Consider the following 22,569-nt stretch of genomic DNA (forward strand, 5'->3'; position numbering starts at 1 on the left):
CCTGGGAATTCTTAGGTGGAGGAGAGCAGAATTTGGCAGCAGTGGTCCTCATCCAGTGTTTCTATAGTGCTAGCAGGAAACAGCAGCACCACCACTATTGAGTGGGGAGAGACTTGGTCTGTTCCTTCCTCTGGCCTTCCTTTCCGTAACTGTAAGTTATTTATCTCCCAAACCCTAATCTAGATCCCTGGCCAACCAGCTATAACTTCCCAGAGCTTTCTCACAATGTTTTAATAGGCCCAGGAAAACTTAAATTTGATTACAAACAAGGCAATGACCCACAAGGCTCTACAAGTTCTTGCCACTTCTACTCCCTTCCTGCTGCCTCTCTGACCTTACTTCTAACCGGTCTGCCTTCACTCACTCTGTTTGGCTATACCAGCCTCCCTGACAGAGGGCCACCACACTGGCTCTTCCCTCTGCTTGGGATACTCATGCAATTCCCTGGGGAAATGCAGTTTAAAATGGGGTGGTAAGGAAAGTCACAGTGAGGTTATTGGATATCTGGGGCATGAGTACCCCAAGTGAGAAGGTGCTCCCTATGTCCCTCATATGCTTTATTTTTCCCTATAACACTTATCCACACAAGATATATTACATATTCTGTTCACTTGTTTATTATCTGTCTCAGTCCTCTAAAATGTCAGTACTATGAAAGCAGAGATTTTTGTTTGGTTTGTTCACTGCTATGTCCCTAGCATCTACAAGAGTGACTGGCACATAGTAAGAGTTCAGGAAGTATTAGTGAAATAGATAAATGATTCCCAGTTTGGGAAATAATACCAGTGCCTATCAAAAATAGACTACTATACAAGATGCTGTCAAATACAAATAGAGTAAAAAAACATAGTCTTTGCTCTTAAAGAGTCTTCTTGAAGAACCAGGACTAATAATACACGGAGTGATTAGTAAATAACATAGGCAGTGCTAGGTATGACTATTAGCTAATTAGGTTTATTTGTATAAGACTCATGGAATTGCCCTTGTTATTCCTGATTATACCTAGTATATAATTAAACACTGAACTGAATGGCATAAACTATTTCATACAAGTTCAGAAGGGGAAAAAGGAATGAGGTGCAATAGTAGGAACAGACTGTGGGCAGGAGACACTCGATTTGGGTTTAGTGGATGTGAAGGCATGCACTGGCAGTGAACAGGTGGTAGGCATTTCAGATGAAGTGAATTTCATGACACGGCTTAAAGGCAAGAGAAGGACAGTGAGAAGCCTATCCTAAATGGAAGAGAGGGCATTCAGTGATGAGTGGTGGTGATCTGGAGAGGACAATATGAGGAGGACTCGATTACAAAGAACATGACCTTCTGAGCAGAGGGATTAGTCTCGATAGAATCTCATAGCATGTGCTGTTGTCTATGCCCAGCTTAGATCTCCTGGAACCCTTCTAACAGCTTGTTACACCCATTCCCCAGGTGTTTCTTCCATTGCTGCTAATGGTTCACACCAGTAACTTTCTTTGGAAGCAATATAAGCTACCTCCTAGCCCTCGTCTCTGTTTACTCACACAACATACTTCCAGGACAGCTGACAGCTAATAACTAACAAATACAAGGAAGGGGGAACAAAAGCACAGTTTCGTTGCCTCAAGGCAAGACAGACTCACTCTGTGGTGCAATTTTGTTCCCAGGTTTCCTGCTGGATCAAGTGAAGCTGGATATCCCCTGAAATCATACCTTTGCTCATCTCAGTTTCTTCTGCTTCCCAAGCCTGTTTCACTCACTCCCTTACTTAAAGGAATCCCTTACTGTATCACTTGGACAAGAATCCCCATCTCAGACTCTGCTCTAGGAAATTGGACTAAGACAAGTCTGTAAATGACGGTAGTACATATTCATGCAGAAAACTTCAAGTTTTTGAAGGAAAGAGTTCACTGAGAAAGTATTCTTGTAGGTAACTCAGTTTGGAAGAATTCAGAGTAGTCTGATTGGTGAGAAGTGGAATGAAGAAGTGACCAGAGGACAATTAAGAATGCTGTTCAGGGCTGGGCACGGTGGCTCACACCTATAATCCCAGCACTTTGGGAGGAGAAGGCAGGCAGACAGATCACGAGGTCAAGAGATCAAGACCATCCTGGCCAACATGGTGAAACCCCATCTCTACTAAAAATACAAAAATTAGCTGGGTATGGTGGCACGCGCCTGTAGTCCCAGCTAATTGGGAGGCTGAGGTAGGAGAATTGCTTGAACCTGGGAAGTGGAGGGTGCAGTGAGCTGAGATTGTGCCATTGCACTCCAGCCCGGGTGTCTCAAAAAAAAAAAAAAAAAAAAAAGAATGCTGTTCAGGCCAGGCGCAGTGGCTCATGCCTGTAATTCCAGCAGTTTGGGAGGCCGAGACAGGCGGATCACTTGAGGTCAGGAGCTCGAGGCTAGCCTGGATAACATGATGAAACCCCATCTCTACTGAAAATACAAAAAAAAATCAGCCAGGCACAGTGACACGCGCCTGTAATCCCAGCTATTCGGGAGGCTGAGGTAGGAGAATCCCTTGAACCCGGGAGGTAGAGGCTGCAGTGAGCTGAGGAGATGGTGCCACTGCACTCCAGCCTGGGCGACAGAGCAAGATTCAGTCTCAAAAAAAAAAAAAAAAAAAAAAAGCTGTTAAAACTCGGAAAACATACTTACTTTGATATAAGAGAGAAAATTTGAGGAGAGAATGGTCCTGGTGTAGAGAAGAATCACAGATAACTCTTCAAAGTTGTATTTTTTCCTTAAAAGGCAGAAGTATTTCTTCAGTAGCACTGTCAATATTATACTATGAATTTTGTTAACTATACACACTATCTAAGCAGGCTGACATTACCTAAGAAGTGTTCAAAAACTTGAAGAGAATGTCAATGAATAACAATGACTCTAAAATACTCCCCAACAGTTTGGGTCCTTGAATGTCTATTATTTAGAAATACAAAGATACGATTAAGTAGTATACTCAAATGTTTATAACAAGTCGATTTTGTAAGTTGGTTTGTTAGGTTCTGTATAAGCAGCCTAAAAGAATCTTTATTAGAATCAGTAGCAGACTACATAAATTGGAAAGGCATTCAAACAGGACAACATCTGGTTTTTATCTATTCTTATGGGGCCCAAAGTGTTTTCAATAGAAAATAAGATACTGGTTCCTGAGTCATAAAATAAGCAGCACAATGTGGAAACAAGCAGGCTGGTATGAAAGAAATTGTACGCAGCCCATGAAAGAGCTCATAAACTTTCAGTTTTAGAATGTGTAAAACAGCCTGTCATCATCTCTATTTGTTGTGCTTTCTTGGTATCTCAAACAAGTTAAGTTTCTTGACCTCCTGATTTCCCTTCAAAATTCATACTTGGTAAATTAAAAATGACTACTTCCATTTGATTAGGAACAACTTTCATGTTACATGTCTCAATATAGAGAACAGAAGAATACTAATGAAACAAATTTTTTTATAACCAATGACTTTTCTTATTGACTACTTTCCTATGCATTAAAATGTATAGCTAATAGCCTATCAAAATTTAAAATACATATAAACATTGATTCAGCAGTCCCACTGAAAAGAATTTCTCTTAAGTTTTTTAAAAAGACCCTAAAGAGGAAACTGGTTAGAAAGTCATGATACCTCAAAATAGATCTGTATGTCCAAGTCAGTCTAAGTTTGTAAAAACAATTTCCTTTTCAGTTTTAATACCAAATTGATATTCACTCAGACAGGTAAATATAATTTACCCTGTAGAAATTCTTTCACTAGCAATCCCTAGGACAGCAGTAGCAAAACACAGAGCACTGCCTAAGTGTTTTTCACAAAACACGACTCCTAGGAGGGGCTCCAAGAAAAAGCTTCCATAGACAAATACTTTGGGAAGGTACCAGGTTTTATTTCCCTCTTTCTTTTCAATTTTACTTTTTTTGGGGGGGGGGCGGCGGCGACAGAGTATCGCTCCATTGCCCAGGTTGGAGTACAGCGGCATGATCTCGGCTCACTACAATCTCTGCCTCTAGAGTTCAAGTGATTTTCCTGCCTCAGCCCCCAAGTAGCTGGGTTTACAGGCATGTGCCACCACACCCATCTAATTTTTGTATTTATAGTAGAGACTGGGTTTTACCATGTCGGCTAGGCTGGTCTCAAACTCCTGACCTCAGGTGATCCACCCACCTCGACCTCCCAAAGTCCTGGGATTACAAGTGTGAGCCACAGCGCCCAGCCTATTTCCCTCTTAAAGATTCATAATATACATGATAATTTATGGAAGACTTAGATAATTATATGCAATATAATTATGGAAGAGATTGGGGAGGCAGAAAAAGTGGTGTTTTCCAAATCTGATAGAATTCAGAATACTTTTTGTAATCATCAAAAACAAGATTTGCTTAAAACCCTCCACAACTACCTCGTATATGATCAAACTACCTTCATTATAAAGCTGAAGGTTCACAGCTACCCTTCTATCACTCTCCATTCCCTCTTTCTCCTCCCTTGCCTTCGGCCCAGGATACTACAGTGATCAAACTTTATAAGTCATAATAACCACAGAGAACTTCAACAAATATAACTCCTGGTCTTTCCTCCCAGAAATTCGGATTCAGTATAGACATCAGTATTTTTAACAAGCACTCCAGGTGATTTTGGTGCAGGTTTCAAATGATGGGATCCTCAAAATACCTGATATATTATAAACAATGTGATGATTAATTATTTTATAATTTGAGGCCAGAGTGACTTTAGAAAGCAGTAAGTTCAAAAAGTCCAGCCTTCAAAGGACTGTATTAAAAATTATTTTTCTACTCAGAAAAAAAGAGAGAAAAAGACAAACTAACGAAAGCGAAATCATATCCTAAAAGAATATCCTTTAATATACTGCTCAGAATTTTACCTAACAGAAAGAACTCTTAGCTTGCACTCCATTGAGAAATTTCAAGAATTCCTGAATTCTCTGAAGCTGTATACACAATTTCTTTTTCTTTTTTTTTTTTTTGAGACAGGATCTTGTTCTGTCACCCAGGCTGGAGTGCAGTGGCACAATCAGAGCTTCATGCAACCTTGACCTCCGGGCTCAAGCAATCCTCCTGCCTCAGCCTCCTGGGTAGCTGGGACTACAGGCCCATGACACCATGCCTGGCTAATTTTTTTATGTTTTGTAGAGGCAAGCACTCATTATATTGGCCCAGCTGGTCTCAAACCCCTTAGCTCAACCAATCCTCCCACCTTGGCCTCCCAAAGTGCCGAGATTACAGGCCCACACAATTTTTCTTAGTATGGAAATACATGACTTTTGATGGGGAAATAACTCATAGCTTTCAGCAATTCTCATGCTGCTCAATTATCCAATTTAAGAGCCATTATATTTTTTATTTACCTGAAACAATGGCAGCAGAAACTGAGTCTTAGTTAACACCATGAGTCAGACACACAAAAACACATTCCTCAATGTTGGTTTCTCTTTCAGGACAAACAGAAAGCAACTTACCTTTGCAGAGTCATATTCAAAGAGCCTGTACAACCCTTAATCTTATTCTGGGCTTCAAGATGAGTCATTCCTTGTGCACTTATTCCATCAATGCTGAGAACCACATCGCCTATTCTTACATTTGCCTGGGATGCCTTGCCGCCATCTTTTAGCTGTAATAAATACATTTCATTAGGAGTGTCATTCTGAAAAATAATAATAAATGCTGATAAAAATTATACTTTTGCTTATACCAAAAGCATATTAATACACTAAGTAACACAAAACTATCTTGTTCAACATGTAAAGAATTTTAGCATGTAAAGTTAAAATTCAAATGATTTAAATGTTTATTTTCTTAAATTCTTATTTGTTCTATATAAAAAAAAAAACAACGAATTTTCTGAGAAAGATTCCCTGATCATTTCTCCATTTCTTTATTGTGCAACAGTAGTTGTGTGATTTTTATGAATCAGGAAGAGAAGCAGCCAAGGAAACTTCACATTTTAGCAGAATAAAAAGAATGCAATCTGAATGGGGTTTTTATACTCTTTTGGAAATAATTTTTTAAAACTCTTAACAGCTGTATTTTTGTTTGAGCACAAAGACGAATAGAGAGGGAAGATCTGCTAAACAATCCTTCCTGTCGAGTCCAGTTCACATGCAGCGTTTGGGGACTGAATTCTTTCAGATTCCAAGCCCAAATATCTTTTATACTAGGTGTGCTTCCTGCTGTAGGCATTTGCAGAAGGGAAACTCTTTGCATCTGAGACAACTTGACTTTTTTGCGTGTGTCACAGTCCTTAATCCTTAGTCTTTCTTCTCCTGCTCAATAAAATCGTCTATGTGTTTACATTATTTAGTTTGATCTTCTCCAAATTTCGTGTGTATATATTTCATTGCCCCAAAAGAAGCACATATATTATGCTGGGATAAGTGACAGTGAACTTTTCATAGATACCTAGAAATATGAAACAAGTACAAATTAAAGAAACCATTCAAATTCAAATGACAACTCAGCATTCAATAAGTACAATAGATCATACTGAATACTGAGTTGCTGGAGGATGGGAGATACTAGGCCTGAAAAAGCAAGTAAATAACCAGTATTCATCTAGTACTTGAAACTAAAATCTTATACAGAGTTTCTGTTTGAGATGATGAAAAAGTTCTAGAAATAGATAAGTCAGAAGGTTGCACAACACCGTGACTGTATTCAGTGAATGCAACTGAATTACACATTTTAAAATGATAAACCACTTTGGGAGGCCAAGGCAGGCAGATCCCTTGAGGTGAGGAGTTTCAGACTAGCCTGGCCAACATGGTGAAACCCCATCTCAACCAAAAATACAAAAATTAGCCAGGCGTGGTGGTGCACACCTGTACTCCCAGCTACTCAGGAGGCTGAGACAGGAGAATAGATTGAACGTGGGAGGCAGAGGTTGCAGTGGGCCAAGATCGCACCACGGCACTCCGGCTTAGGCAACAGAGCAAGACTCCATCCCCCCCAAAAATAAAAAATAAAATAAAATGATAAACATGGTTAACTTCTATGTTATGTATATTTTATCACAGTTTAAAAAAACACCAATGATTTTAGAAAACATTTAAAGAAAACAGTTCTGAAAGCAAGCGAGCTACACACCACTTTCTTTGGGACTTTGGGAAGGTTGTTCCACTTACGCTATCAGGTTATCATAATGATTATACATAGATAATATAGTTGGATAAATGTTAGCTATCACTGTATTATCATTCCCTTGATCTCAGATTACTGATCTGAGAAATGTGGGGCCTGCACCAGACGATCTAAGAGGACTTCTAAGGTCCCCGCCAGTTTTAAAAGTTTATCTGTGAGCTGCTACCTATACAAAGTTACAGGTTTGATCCTACAATAAAAGTGAAATCTGGAAGGCTTCTGTGAGACAAAGGGACATCTATTCCCTACTAAAATCCACAAATGAATTAAAATTTGACATCTTTGTAAAGGGAGAAAGTAAACATAAGTCATCCTAGATTTTATTTTAGCAAAGAAGGACAGGCATTAAACAAAAAATTAACTAGAAATAGAAAGCAGTTAAATTACCTCACCACCCTCACATAAAGTAGCCTTAAAACAGAAACACGGAAATCTATGGGCATTTGTTCTAAATGTGCCCAACAGAAACAACTTAAATACTCCTAGTTCAGTAGTAATATAAAGGTAATGAACAATGTAGAAACAAAATAATGGAATCAAAGACAATGTCATAACCAGATAACTTTTCTTATTCTGCTCCCTTTACATACTAGATCTCTTGAGAGTCTATCATCTCAAGATGTTCAAAACCAATTTCTTAGAATTACCTTCCTTTCTAGGACTGCTTTTATTCTGTCACCCTTATTTTCAAATCATGGAGCACAGGAATCCTATAGCCACATGGATTCTGCCTCTTAAGTACCACATCTAGGAAAATTACTAAATGTAACAATGTAAATGTGATCTGTCCATCCTTCCATTCCTCTCCTATGATAGTCCAAGTCTTGATCATCTTTCACCTTGCTCTTGCGTACTTGCCTTCCACTAGAGTTTTCTACAGACCTTTCCTACCTTCACATCTCCATATTTGTCTCCTTTTCTTCCATTTTAACATTCCCGAATGGTGGCCCCATTACCTCTTGCACTGGAAAGTTCTAATCATATCAACTCCCTATTTATAAAATGAGAGTAGAAAAATTGCAAATGTCTTCTGCTTCCTATAATGTAAAGAAAATACAAGCCAGCTATAATTTGTCACCAATCTGTTTTTAGCTTCAAAACAAGTTCCATAAGGTCAGGGATCATGTTTTATAATTTGTTCTTCTCCGAGAGCCTTGAATATTGTAGGTTTTCTAAAACTTTCACAGCTTCCTTGGTAACTTTGTTAACAAGTATTAGGAAGAACTTAACTGTACTGAATCTTAATTCTTTCTCAACCAATTACCACAAATGGAAACAAAAGTCCATCATGGGCTTAACATATATTTAAAATGCCATACAAACTCCTTTTTGTTTACAGTTTTTCAGCTTGGTAACATGAATCATCTTGAGTTTTTGACACTGATGTCTTTTTGGAATCTCTAACCATCTTCACTATTCTCTACCCAGGTTTCCTACTCATATGATGTAAACTTAAGGGCATGATGAGCTTGAACTAATGCTATATATAGTGGGAAATGCCCAATACACAGAAAAACAAATTTAGGACTTGTAAAAAGGAACACTTAACTAAATACTCCTATGAGCTTCATTTATCTCCAGAACCACTTCCTCAATCTGTTCACTCATTAGAAAGATAAATGTTGCCTTTCTCTTAATTGGGTAGGATGTAGCATTATCAATCTAAGCAGCCAAGGAGAGACTACAAAGTCATTCATTATTTGCACAGCTCTTTCTTTGTTTGTTTGTTTCACTGTTTTTCAAGTCTGAATAGCTTGCATTTGTTTAAAGCAGTAGTAACTTTCTGTCATCAGTACATCTTGTACACGGCAGCTGTAAGTGTGTATGTATTTCATAAATGCACAGCGTAGGAAGGAAGCAGTTGTGGGAGGCTCCTGGGTCGAGCTCAGTATAAATCAAACTAATCACAAGCAAATGCTTCCTTTTTGATCTTTAAATGCATTTTTCAGTACTGCTATCCAATTTTCCACAGACTTAATTGCAGCGGTGTGCTTCTTCAAAAACATTACTTTGTGGTCTCACTTTAGTTGCAAGCACACACGGCTGTACATGTTGGAACTGCCTCTGAGTTCCGGTTTGTTCACTGATGCTGAAATGAAGGAAAACCAGAAAACTGTATGCTTCTGAAGAGAGTGTTATCTTTACTAAGCCTCCCCATTCACTTCAGTACAAAAGGATCTAATATCAGTTATCTGTACTCAGATTAAAACTCATCCCTAGGAACAGCTGCATTTTAACCCTTTTATCTGTAACCATGGATTACAAGAAGTCTTCTCTTGAAAAGGAAGTCCAGTCTTCAGCAAGCAGATAGGAAAGATTGTGGGAGTTTGGGGGAGAATGTAAAAGAAAATGGAATAAGAGCCTTGAGCTTGCCCATCTTAGTTTACTAGGAAAGACCCAAAGGTAAATTTTTTTCAGTTTAGGAAGGTAGCTCCTCTCACATAGTGTTTTACTGTCCTAAGAAAGAAATGACCCAGAAGAAGTAATCAGTACTATATTTACCAAGCATGAACAGTAAATCGGGGACTTTGGGGATGCTTCATCATTCCTCTCTTTTGTAAGGTAGTTGTAGTCTGTTTTACAGATGGGAAAACAGAGCTTCAATGTGATCAAATAACTTGTCTATGTCCATACAACAATAAGACCACAATACTGAGCACAGGCTTTGAGGTCAGGCAAATAGGAGTTCATATTCATGCTCTGCCATTTACTAGTTGTGTGACCTGAATTAGTTGACCTCTCTAAGTCCCAGTTTCCGCTCTTTGAAAATGAGGACTAGAATTCCACCTGCCTCACAGAGCCGCTGAGCAGGTTAAATAAAATACCAGGACAGCATGTACCACAAAATGCACTGGAAATGTTCAGTATTATTGTTTATTCTTACATGATGTCACAAATTCACATAGGCGGGAAGCCTACTTCAAGGTAATACAGGGCAGGGAAGACAGCGTTTCAAACTGACTGGTCAGACCTCCTTCTGGCTTTTCACTTCCTTCCTTAAACTTCCTTCTGCTTCTCTAAGCCTAACTTTCCCCTCACTCAGCAACAGAAATGAATATGCCACACATTCAGAGCATAATTCACTGCATCTCCCTTCCCTGCTTACTACTATCCAATTACGAGTTTCCCAAAATCCATTCCTAAAGAATGGTAGCCTCTTGTCACTTCTCAGAAGCATTAGGTGTTGCCACTGTACCAAAAGGCCAAAGGATAAAAATCAATAAAGTAATGTTGGTGAAGAACTCTTGAGCTGGAGGTCAGAGAAGGACAGGAATAAAAGAAAAAAAGAAGAGAGGGAAACAAACGAGAGTATTGGTATAGAAGGTAGAGGAGGGAACCAAGACCATGAGGAAAGAAAGATGTCCCAGGTGTTAGAAAGCAAGATCCAGGCTTTAACTCTAGGTGTGATATATATCCAAGTACATATGCACAAAATAATATTTAAACTGAACAGAACATCAAAATAACAATTAGAGAAGAGAGAAGATTCTATGTTCTGATTTGCATTTAAAATAATATACACGAATATTATTAGTAACTATGATTTCGAGTAAATTTTCTCACCGTAATACTTGTGTGTTAAACATCTCATTAATTTATTGTTGTCAAAAAAAATTTATAACTAAAATTACCCAAAATGCTTAGCCACCAAATACAGTGTTCCAGTATTTGTTCCTAATCATTTTAACAATAAGAGAAAAAGTAGTACTGTGTCTCTATAAAATTATACTGAAAATAAAATATTAGTATCTCAAGACAGCAGATCACTTAGACAAGGAACTCAAAAGTGCACTAAATGGAAAACTTATCCACAAACAATATGTTATTTAGGATTTATAAGGAGTTAGATATATCTGCTACACTAACTCTTCCCCTTAGCTATTACCTCTTGAGAGCACTTCCATCACAAACAAACCAATAGAGCTTTCAGTTTTAAAAATTATAATCCATTATGGCAGGTATCATTTTAAATAAGTCTAAGATTTCTCTTTAATATGATCATTCAATGTAGCTCCTATATGCCCTAAGCTTTTCCATAAAGAGGCACAATGTTTAACCGTAACAGTGACTCCAGGGTCTTAGAATTCTCTATATATGAAATTTATCCTTCTAAATCGCAGGAAATACTCAAAATGTACACAAAAACCTCTATTTGCTTTTCCTTGGAAATAAGCCAGCAGTTGCCAAATTAAGAAAATAGGCATCAGCAATAGAAATTATTTATAATATAGACAGGTAACACCATTTTAATAGTCAGATATTTACTAAGTAGAACAATTTATGCTGATTCGAAAGAAATTTACTTTGGTGATTATCCTATAATGTACTACAGGCAACAAGTAGGAGACGTGTACCTATATAATGAGCCACTATCAAAGGGCAAGTTTCAATCTTCTGCATATTTTCAACAAATATGGAATGCTTGGAAACACATGACCCTAACACCATGGGTATGGCAGGAATGCCGTCAGACACAGTAAATGTAAAAAAGGAACATATAAACATGAGAGCTACAGAAAGAAACACTAACAGAAATTTCCCATGTCCAAAAACCCTGGGAACCAAACCATGGGAAAATGGAAGCTGTTGTTTTTCTAACAGTGCTGTTACCAAAATTTGAAGAATTATGCTAATAAAATTACATCAATCTGAAAAACAAGACTTTCTTGAGTCAGAAAAAGTACGGAGAAAAGTGTTATTTTTCTTAAGATCTAATTAATAAGCAATCTTGAATTTTGTTTTAAAATGTATTTTCCAGTACCTGCTGTTAAATAAAAAATTTGAATCTGGACATATGAGACTATTGTTGACAGTTTCTAGTTATCTATCTCCCACATATTTCCCAGGATACCATAAACATGACTACATGACGTTTTTTTTACATCACCATCCCCTTGCAAAACACCTACATAAGAATGTGTGGGCATTACACCTATGACAGAGAACTTTCACGTAACTTGCTTTCCTACCAACAATAGGTACTACTCAACCCACTCAATAACACACATAAAGAAAATCCCAGTGAAATTTTTACTAGCAACTGAGGGACTAGTGAAGCGAGCAGAAGTAAAGAAAATGTGTGAAGTGCTGATTTTCACCCCCAATGTATGCATTAAAGCTTTTTTCAAATCCTAATTGGTTTATTACCTTCCTAGTGCTTGTTAATCTACCTTATAATACTACACTTCAGCACTGAACATTGTTCTGTCCTGCACTATTTGTTGTTATATAATGTTGGCACTTTGACCAGTCTACAAATGCTATTCAACTACATTTAAAATGTCAATCTCCGGTTTAGATGTCTAATGTAAACATCCCTCTTAAAATCTAAGGCTGGGGTGGGCACAGTTGTTCATGCCTGTAATACTAGCACTTTGGGAGACTGAGGTGGGAGGATCGCTTGAGCCCAGGAGTTTGAGACCAGCCTGGGCAGCATAGTGAGACCCTATCTCTACAAAAAATTTAAAAATTTAGACGGGCATGGTATGTGCACCTGTAGTCCCAGCTACTCAGGAGGCTGAGGCAGGAGGATGACCTGAGCCCAGGAGATCGAGGCTGCAGTGAGCCATGATTGCACTACCATACTCCAGTCTGGGTAACAAACGAGACCTCATATCAATTTTTTAAAAAAGCAGAAAGAGAGAGAGACAGAGAGAGAGAGAGAGAGAGACTGCTTTGGATTTATTACCTTTTTCTGTGAAATAAAATGATATGCCTTTTTGTAGATTAGAATGGTAGGGAAATAAAACAAGCAATCACTGATGTCTTTCTGTGAGCAAATGTGTAATCCTGACTCATATGAGCAGTACTTACTTTTACAGTGGGTCTTCTTTTGGTTATGCCAATTTTACTCAAAAGTTAGAGAATACACCTTATATGGTAGCAATGAGGAGAATACCTCAAAGTATGTGTCATCATTCCTTATAAAACCAAACAGAAGAGGGCAATTATGTCTCTTTCCTTATGTAGTCATGGAGCTATCTAGTTCAAACACAGGGCTTTTGCCAATATGGCACGGTCTGTTCTACTAGTCTCTTTCCTATGATGAGCCCTTATTTAGTAAAACAGCATCTTACTCTACTCTACCAAAGGCCAAACAAATAGAAACACGTCTTCATCAACTGTGATTTACTACTGAGATGCCTCATTAACAATTTTGACTTACAGCTAATCTATATATGTCTAAATCCAAAGTGTTTATGTGTGAATATCCTACTAGAAATGTGAAAGTATGATAGTCTGTAAAAAGAACACATCCATAAACATCTGAAAATCAAATTTGTTAATTACAGAGAAATCAGTGTTTCTATGTAGTCTACTCTGGAATAGTGAGAGAAATGATAGGAAATGTCACAAATAATTATAAAGACTAAAAGCAAATTAGTCAAATCTACTATATCTGGGAATGGATTAACAATGATAATCATACATTTCAACTCTCCCTCAATGATGAGACAAATCTTCTGAAATTGTATGCAAATTCTGTGCAAGCATGCATGTATTTTCCATTGAGTGGGACCACAACTTTCCACAAATTCTCAAAGGCGTCTATAACCAAAAAAATGTTAAGAACTTACGATTTAATGAAATGTGAGAACAGAGTTTCTCTAAGTGTGGTTGGTAACCACCACGCCAGCATACTTCTATGATAGGAGGAAAAATCACAGGCCTTTCAAAACCCATAAGCTAAAGATTTTCGAAACAAAAGCTCAAGAAAATTTCAGAACTTTTAAAACAGAATGCTTCTTCCAAATGGTGCAAAATCATGATTTCACATGTTAAGGTAAGTATAGCTTATAAAAACAGGGATTCGCTTTTTAAAAACCTCTATAATCTTCAAAATGTTAATCATTAACATTTAACAAGGGCCTATTCCAACAAGGCATTACCTTCAATTCTAAGAAAAGATTAAAGAAGAGGCAAAGTTGTTTCTCTCATCTACTGTTTTACACTATTTCACTTTTCAAATGTGTACACAACTCTCCATAATACAATGCTCCTCAAACTAACTGTATCTTATATTTCTATTTAGGTATATTGTACACAGATGTAAACACAAAACACAATAAACATCTGATGAACTATCACACTGCAAATCAAAGTTTGCAGGCTACTATTTAGTCTTTTAAGTTACTTCCTAATTTTTTTGTTCTTATACATAAAGTAATGAATAATATTATACTTCTATTTTGGCATATGTATCTGTTTCTTTAGAAATTCTTTCTTAAAAGGTATGCACATTTAAAAATAAAATCAGAAATTAAAAAGGAGACATTACTACTGATAATGCAGAAATCCAAAGGATCATTAGTGGCTACTATGAGCAACTGTAAGCCAATAAATTGGAAAATCTAGAAGAAGGGACAAATTCCTAGACACATATAACTTACCAAGACTGAACCAGGAAGAAATCCAAAACCTGAACAGACCAATAATAATAAGACCGAAGCCATAACAGAAAGTCTCCCAGTAAAGAGAAGCCTGGGACCCAGTGGCTTCATTGCTGCTGAAGTCTACCAAACATTTGAAGAACTAATACAATCCTACTTAAACTGTTCTGAAAAGTAAAAAAGGAGAGAATATTTTCAAATTCATTATATGAGGCCAGTATTACCCTGATTCCAAAACCAGACAAAGACACATCAAAAAATGAAAACTGCAGGCCAATATCTCTGATGAACATTGATGCAAAAATCCTCAAGAAAATACTAGCAAACTGAGGCTGGGCACATTGGCTCACGCCTGTAATCCCAGAACTTTGGGAGGCTGAGGAGGGCAGATCACGAAGTCAGGAGATTGAGAACATCCTGGCCAACATGGTGAAACCTCGCCTCTACTAAAAACACAAAAAATTAGCCAGGCTTGGTGGCGGGCACCTGTAGTCCCAGCTACTCAGGAGGCTAAGGCAGGAGAATGGCGTGGACCCGGGAGGTGGAGCTTGCAGTGAGCCGAGATCATGCCACTGCACTCTAGCCTTGGTGACCGGGCGAGACTCCGTCTCAAAAAAAAAAAAAAAGAAAAAGAAAAAGAAAATACTAGCACACTGAATTCAACAATACATTAGAAATATCATTCATCCTGACGAAGTGGGATTTATCCCTGGGATGCAAGGATGGTTAAACATATGGAAATTAATCAGTGTGATGCATCATATCAACAAGATGAAGGACAAAAACCATATGATCATTTCAATTGATGCTGAAAAAGCATTTGATAAAATTCAACATTCCTTCAAGATATAAACCCTCAAAAAACTGGGAATAGAAAGAACATACCACAATATAATAAAAGCCATATATGACAGATCCACAGCTAGTATCATATTGAATGGGGAAAAACTGAAAATTTTTCCTCTAAAATCTGGAACATAACAAGAATGGCCATTTTCATCACTCTTACTCAACACAGTACTGGAAGTCCTAGCTAAAACAATCAAACAAACAAAAAAGATATAAAGTATATCCAAATTGGAGTGGAAGAAGTCAAATTATCCTTATTTGCAGATGATATGATCTTATATTTGGAAAAACCTGTAGAACCCACACACACACACAAAAAGCATTTAGAACTAATAAACAAATTCAGTAAAGTTGCAGGATACAAAATCAACATACAAAAATCAGTAGCATTTCTATATGCCAAAAATGAACAATCCAAAAAAGTAATCCCATTTACAATAGCCACAAATTAAATTAAGTACCTCAGAATTAACTTATCCAAAGAAGATCTCTACAATGAAAACTATAAAATGCTGATGAAAGAAAAGGAAGAGGACAGGAACAAATGGAAAGATAGTCCATGTTCATGGATTGAAAGAATCAATACTGTTAAAATGTCCATATTACCCAAAGCAATCTATAAATTCAATAGAATCTCTATCAAAATACCAATGACATTCTTCACAGAAACAGAAAAAGCAATCCTAAAATTTATATGAAACCATAAAAGATCCATAATAGCTAAAGTTATCCTTAGCACAAAGAACAAAACTGGAGGAATCACATTATCTTATTTCAAATTACACTACAGCGTTATAGTAACCAAAACAGCATGGTACTGATAAAAAACAGAAATAAAAACCAATAGAATACAGAACCCAGAAGAAAATCCACACACCTGCAAGAAACTCATTTTCAACAGAATTGCCAACACCATACACTGAGGAAAAGACAGTCTCTTTAATAAATGGTGCCGAGAAAACTGAATATCCACATGCAGAAGAATGAAACTAGACCTCTATCTCTTATCATATACAAAAATCAAACCAAAATGGATTAAAGACTTAACTCTAACACCTCAAACTATGAAACTACTACAAGAAAACACTGGAGAAACTCTCCAGGACATTGGTCTGGGCAAAAATTTCTTCAGCAATACCCTACTAGCATAGGCAATGGACAAATGGGACGCATCAACTTTAAAAGTTTCTACACAACAAAGGAAACCATCAACAAAGTGAAGAGACAAAACACAGAACAGGAGAAAAAAAATTGCAATCTACCCTTCTGACAAACAACTCTGTATGGAAAAAAAAATCTAAAAATCCAATTAAAAAACTGGCAAAAGATTTGAATAGACATTTCTCAAATGGCAAACAAGCATATGAAAAGGTGCTCAACACTGATCATCAGAGAAAGGCAAATCAAAACTATGAGATATCATCTCATCCCAGTTAAAATGGCTTTTATCCAAAATACAGGCAATAACAAACGCTTCAAAATACAAGAAAAGGGAACCCTTGTACACTGTTGGTGGGAATGTAAATTAGTACAACACTATGGAGAACAGTTCAAAGGCTCCTCAAAATTACAAATAGAGCTACTGGCCAGGCACAGTGGGTCACGCCTGTAATCCCAGAACTTTGGGAGGCCAAGGCAGGTGGATCATGAGGTCAGAAGATTGAGACCATCTGGGCCAACATGGTGAAACCCCATCTCTACTAAAATTACAAAAATTAGCCGGGTGTGGTGGGGCATGCCTGTAGTCCCAGCTACTCAGGAGGCTGAGACAGGAGAATTGCTTGAACCTGGGAGGTGGAGGCTGCAGTGAGCTGAGATCGCACCACTGCACTTCAGCCTGGGTGACACAGCAAGACTCCATCTAAAAAAAAAAAACAAAAATAGAGCCACTATATGATCCAGCAATCCCACTGCTGGGTATATACTTAAAAGAAAGGAAATCAGTATATTGAAGAGATATCTACTCTTTCATGTTTGTTGCAGCAGTATTCACAACAGCCAAGATTTGGAGGCAACCTAAGTGTCCATCAACAGGTGAATGGACAAAGAAAATGTGATACATACACATTTTGGAGTACTATTCAGCCATAAAAAGGAATGAGATCCTGTCATTTGCAACCACATGAATGGAAGTAGAGATCATTATGTTAAGTTTTAAAAAACCAGGCACAGAAAGCTAAACACATTTTCACTTACCTGTGGAATGAAAAAAGCCAAAATAATTGAATTCATTGACAGAGAGAGTAGAAGGATGGTTACCAGCGGCTGGGAAAGGTAGTGGAGGAGTGAGAGAGTGAGTGTGTGTGTGTGTGTGTGTGTGTGTGTGTGTGTGTTGGGGGGGATGGTTGATGGGTAAACAGTTTAAATGAATGTATGAGACAACTTCATAGTACAACAGGGTAGCTATAGTTAATAATAATTGTACATTTTAAAATAAGAGTGTTCCTGGATTATTTGTAACACAAAGGGTAAATGCTTCAGGAGATGGAGACCCGATTCTCCATGATATGAATATTATACATTTCATGCCTGTACGAAAACATCTCAGGTACTTGATAAATATATACACCTACTATGTACCCACAAAAATAAAAAAATAAAAAAATAAAAAGGTATGCACACTAAAATTTCTGTTCTATGATACTAGGTGGCTAGCCAGAATATTTGTGGCCATTTATAGTTTCACAAACTATGTATGCAAGTGCCTGACAGTCCATGCCCTTGCAACCCTTAGTATTATAAAGGAAACCTAAGGGCAATTCTAGCACTATTACCACTAACAAACCTAGTGACTTTGGGCAAGCCATTTATATCTGTGGCCTCATTCTGCTTAGCTGTACAAGATGGTTAGATCAAATGTTTCTAGCGTCCTTTTCAATTCTAAGAGGTGATAAATATTTACATAGACTTTACAATTTTTCATTAGTCTAAACAGTTATTAACACTAATACTCATTTTTCATATGGGCAATAAATTTGTACTCTTCTCCAGTTGCTACAGAAATATTATTTTTATTTCCTTATTTTATTTTATTTGCACCACCACACCCAGTTAATTTTTGTATTTTTTTAGTAGAGATGGGGTTTCACCATGTTGGTCAGGCTGGTCTCGAACTCCTGACCTCAAGTGAGCCACCTCCCTCAGTCTCCCAAAGTGCTAGGATTACAGGTGTGAGCCACCGCGGCCGGCCTATTTCCCTATTTTGTTTTAAAATATTAAAATAACTGAGAGAATTCTTGAGATTAGCATTAAATGGTTAAAATCAGTTCTAGGTCTAACATGAAAAAGACAAGATCATTGCAAAACTGATTAAAACAGCAACAAAATTAGGACTATCAGATGAACAATAATCAAATTTGAACATACAGAAGTAAAACTGAAAACTACTAAAAGGTCTAGGTTTTGGTATAATAATCTAATACACAGGAAGGAAAAAAAAAGGGCATGGTAAACTACGTTTCAGACAGACATCACTAAGAATGCAGATTGGGGAACCATTCCAAACACATGAAGACAGACAAAAAAAAAAATCTAGGATGTCATCAAAGAATTTATTTGGAAAAAAAAAAAAAAAACCATGGTGTGCAAATACTTATACAGATCTTACAAATAATTTCCTCTTGTCTTTTCCAGCAAACATGGGTATTTCTCAAAAACGTAAAACCACATCACCAGTAGAAACCCAAAAACTGGAGTGGAAAATTCCAGATAAAACCAGGAGTGGAAATAATCTAGCTTTCCTACTTTTTCAGACCTTATTTTTTCTTTAGAAAGAATTCATCTAAAGGGCAAGAATCTTCTTTCCACTGGTAGCAGTTGAGCCCTCTTACATGTAATACTGAACTACACATTTATTCATTTACTATATATTTACTGAGTGATTACATAAGTACCAGATGCTGATGACTATAAGAATGATCTATTAGACTAGTGGGGTGTGATGGTTAATACTGGGTGTCAACTTCACTGGACTGAAGGATACAGAGTATTCAAAGTATTGATCCTAGGTGTATCTGTGAGGGTGTTGCCAAAGGAGATTAACATTTGAGTCAGTGGTACGGGAAAGGCAGACTCACGCTTCATCTGGCTGGGCACCATCTAATCAGCTGCCAGCACAGCTAGAAAAACGTGAAAAGGAGAGACTGGCCTAGCCTTCCAGCCTACATCTTTCTCCCATGCTGGATGCTTCCTGCGCTCAAACATCAGACTCCAAGTTCTTCATTTTTGGGACTCGGACTGGCTCTCCTTGCTCCTCAGCTTGTAGACAGCCTATTGTGGGATCTTGTGATCGTGTGAGTTAATACTTAATACACTCGCCTTTATATATATGTGTGTATATATATATTTATATTTATATTTATATTCCATTAGTTCTGTCCCTCTAGAGAACCTAATACATGGAGAAATAAAATATTCATTCATTCTATCATTCAACAAATACTTGCTAAGTATCTACTATGTGCTAGGCTGTTCTAGGCATGGCGTCATACAGCAATGAACAAAATGAGGTCCCTGCATTCATGGAACCTAAATTCAGTAGGGGGAAAGAGAAAATCAACAAATAAACATAAATATGTAATAAAATGTCTGGAAGTAAAAGATGTACTACAGAAGAAAAATAGAGCAGAGAAAGGGTACTGAAAATGCCAAGAAATGCTATTTTAAGTTTGGGTAGTCAGGGAAGACTTCTGGCAGGGGTGACATTTGAACAGAGACCAGAGACCAAAACAAAGTAAAGGAGAGTGCAACACAGATATCCAGAAAGAAGGCATTCCAGGCAGAGGGACAAGCAAAGAGAAAAGATAACCTGGGCCATTATGATATAATGATGAAATGTATACAAGCTATCAACACAAAGACTGGAACAACTAATATACTTTGGAGGCATGAAGACGGTTTCTCAAGAGATGATGACAACTGCTTTGAGTAATAAAATATGGGTTGGAATTTGAAGAAACAAAAAAGGAAAGAAGTATGTACTATAAGCAAAAACAAAAACCATGTGAAAGACATGTCGATATGAAAACACTACCATTTCCAGGGAATGGCAGGCAATTAAAGCTGTCTACAGCATAGGGAGAAAGTAACAAGAAAACTGAGAGTCAAGGATAGCAAGGCTGCCAAAAGTCATATTAGGTTGGTGCAAAAGTAACCAGTTTTTGCCAATTAAAGTAATGATAAAGAGCACAGTATAGGACGATAAATAACTTCTGAACAATCTAAGTTTATAATCTGCTTCCACATCAACTAGTGTGATTTTATTCTTTACAACAGATTGTATATATTATGTGCTATTACTCCTGGATGCCAGGTTGTTTCCAAGAAATCCGTGCTTGCCAACTTCTGGTTCCTCCTATCAGTGCATTTTCTACTAAGTGTGTTCTTCTAGCCCTTAGAGAAGATGAGGAAGTCTTCAGCCCATTCCAGCCCCAGGACGTATGGCATCAGACTCCTTTATATAGCTGTAGCCTTTCAAAACCAAGGTTCATCATCACTTGACCCAAGGAGCCAAGTTTCTCACCTCCAAGGAAGCCTTTTCCTTCCAGCTCTTTGTTTAGCTTAGAACTTCCACCAATACCACTTATAAGTTTCCTGTACCTTTTTTTGCAATCCTAAGTTTATTTATTTTTTGCCCAATAAGCCAGCCTACACAATTGGCTTTTATCAAGACAGCACCAAATGTTAGTAGATCACTTCTAGCTCTCTGGTCTCTTGCCACAAAGCATTGATTTAACTCTAGCTGTTTTACTTCCCCTACAGAAACCAAATGCACAATCACAAACAGCAGCTAGAAATGGAAAGGAAATGTTCTTATGTCAGTGCCCCTTTTTTTAATTTTTCTTTTTTAAAACGAAGAGTAAAATAAATTGAAGCAATACTGAAGATTCTTGTTCTACTGAAGTGGTGGACCATGTGTTCCTGTGCTCTGGGTAATGCTAGGCTTGGCAGAGGGCAGGGTGCTGACAGCAGTTAGGGAAAATCTATTAAGCAATGTCACTGTTTCCAGTTGAGCAAAGTCCATACCAAGGAGGGAGTGAAGGAGCAGAGGAGCAAGATTTTGGTTTGCCTGGCAGAGTATTTCTCCAGCACACTGTCTGCTGATTCATCCTCTCCCACTCATTACGTTAGTGCTTTGATGAATCAAATCACCTCTGCCCTTCAAAGTAACAGCCCAGAAGCACTCAAATGTAACGATAAGGCTAAAGCCATTTCTGTTAGAATGGCTACCAGAAGTTGCAGGTAAATCTAGAATCCATACAGGGCTTTCCTTGTGTATACCAAAAATGATCAGTACTACCAACTATTGATAATTATTGAATGCTGAGACCAATATTTTACTGTAATCTTAAAAGTCTGAATTAGATTAGTTTGCCATGAGGTTCCATTCTTTCAGCAAATGGTTATAATGACTGCATTATATATACGAGCATATTACCTGTTTGATCTCACAGGTTCACAGCTGGAGAGCAATTTGCCTCAAGGTGAATCATACCTTGAGTCTCACCCATACCCGATTTAGATATTTAAATGAGACTGCATTTCAGATTTTTGAGTTGATGCTGGAACAAGTTAAGACTTTTGGGGCTACCAGGATAAAATGAATGTATTTTGCATGTGACAAGGACATGAATTTTGGGAGACGAGGGTGTATTAGTCAGGGTTCTCCAGAGGGACAGGAAAAACAAAACAAAACAAAACAAAACAAAACAAAAAATATATATATATATACACACACACACACACATATGTGTGTGTGAAAGGGAGTTTACTGGGGAGAACTGGCTCACATGACCACAAGATGAAGTCCCACGATAGGCCATCTGAAAGCTGGGGAAGAAAGAGGCCAGTAGTGGCTCAGTCAGAGTTCAAAAGCCTCAAAAGCAGAGAAGCCTACAGAGCAGCCTTCAGTCTGTGGCCAAAAGCCCAAGAGCCCCAGCAAACCACTGGTGTTAAGTCCAAGAGTCCAAAGGTCCAAGAACCTGAAGTCTGAGGTCCAAGGGCAGGAGGAACAGAAGGAAGCATCCAGCATGGGAGAAAGATGAAAGCCAGAAGCCTCAGCAAGACAGGTAATCTCGTCTTCTTCTGCCTGCTTTGTTCTAGTGGTGCTGGCAGCCTACTGGATGGTGCCCACCTACAATGAGGGTGGATCTTCCTCTTCCAGTCCACTGATTCAAATGTCAGTCTCCTCTGGCC

At 37.8% G+C, this 22,569-nt stretch overlaps 1 protein-coding gene across 18 annotated transcripts in view; it reads right to left on the reverse strand.

Annotated features, from left to right (window-relative positions):
- Positions 1-22,569, reverse strand: part of LOC105479611 (PDZ and LIM domain 5) — a 217,707-nt gene that overhangs the window by 135,276 nt on the left and 59,862 nt on the right. For 17 of the 18 annotated variants that reach the window (XM_071093301.1, XM_011737639.3, XM_011737638.3 and 14 more), the window contains exon 3: positions 5,458-5,609. In XM_071093301.1, coding sequence (XP_070949402.1) covers positions 5,458-5,609 — 152 coding nt within the window. Of the gene's footprint in view, positions 1-5,457; positions 5,610-22,569 lie in introns of those variants that run through there. The other variant, XM_071093306.1, reaches the window with a different exon arrangement.

Source organism: Macaca nemestrina, chromosome 3, assembly GCF_043159975.1.
Source record: "Macaca nemestrina isolate mMacNem1 chromosome 3, mMacNem.hap1, whole genome shotgun sequence".
Classification (NCBI taxonomy): Eukaryota; Metazoa; Chordata; class Mammalia; order Primates; family Cercopithecidae; genus Macaca; species Macaca nemestrina.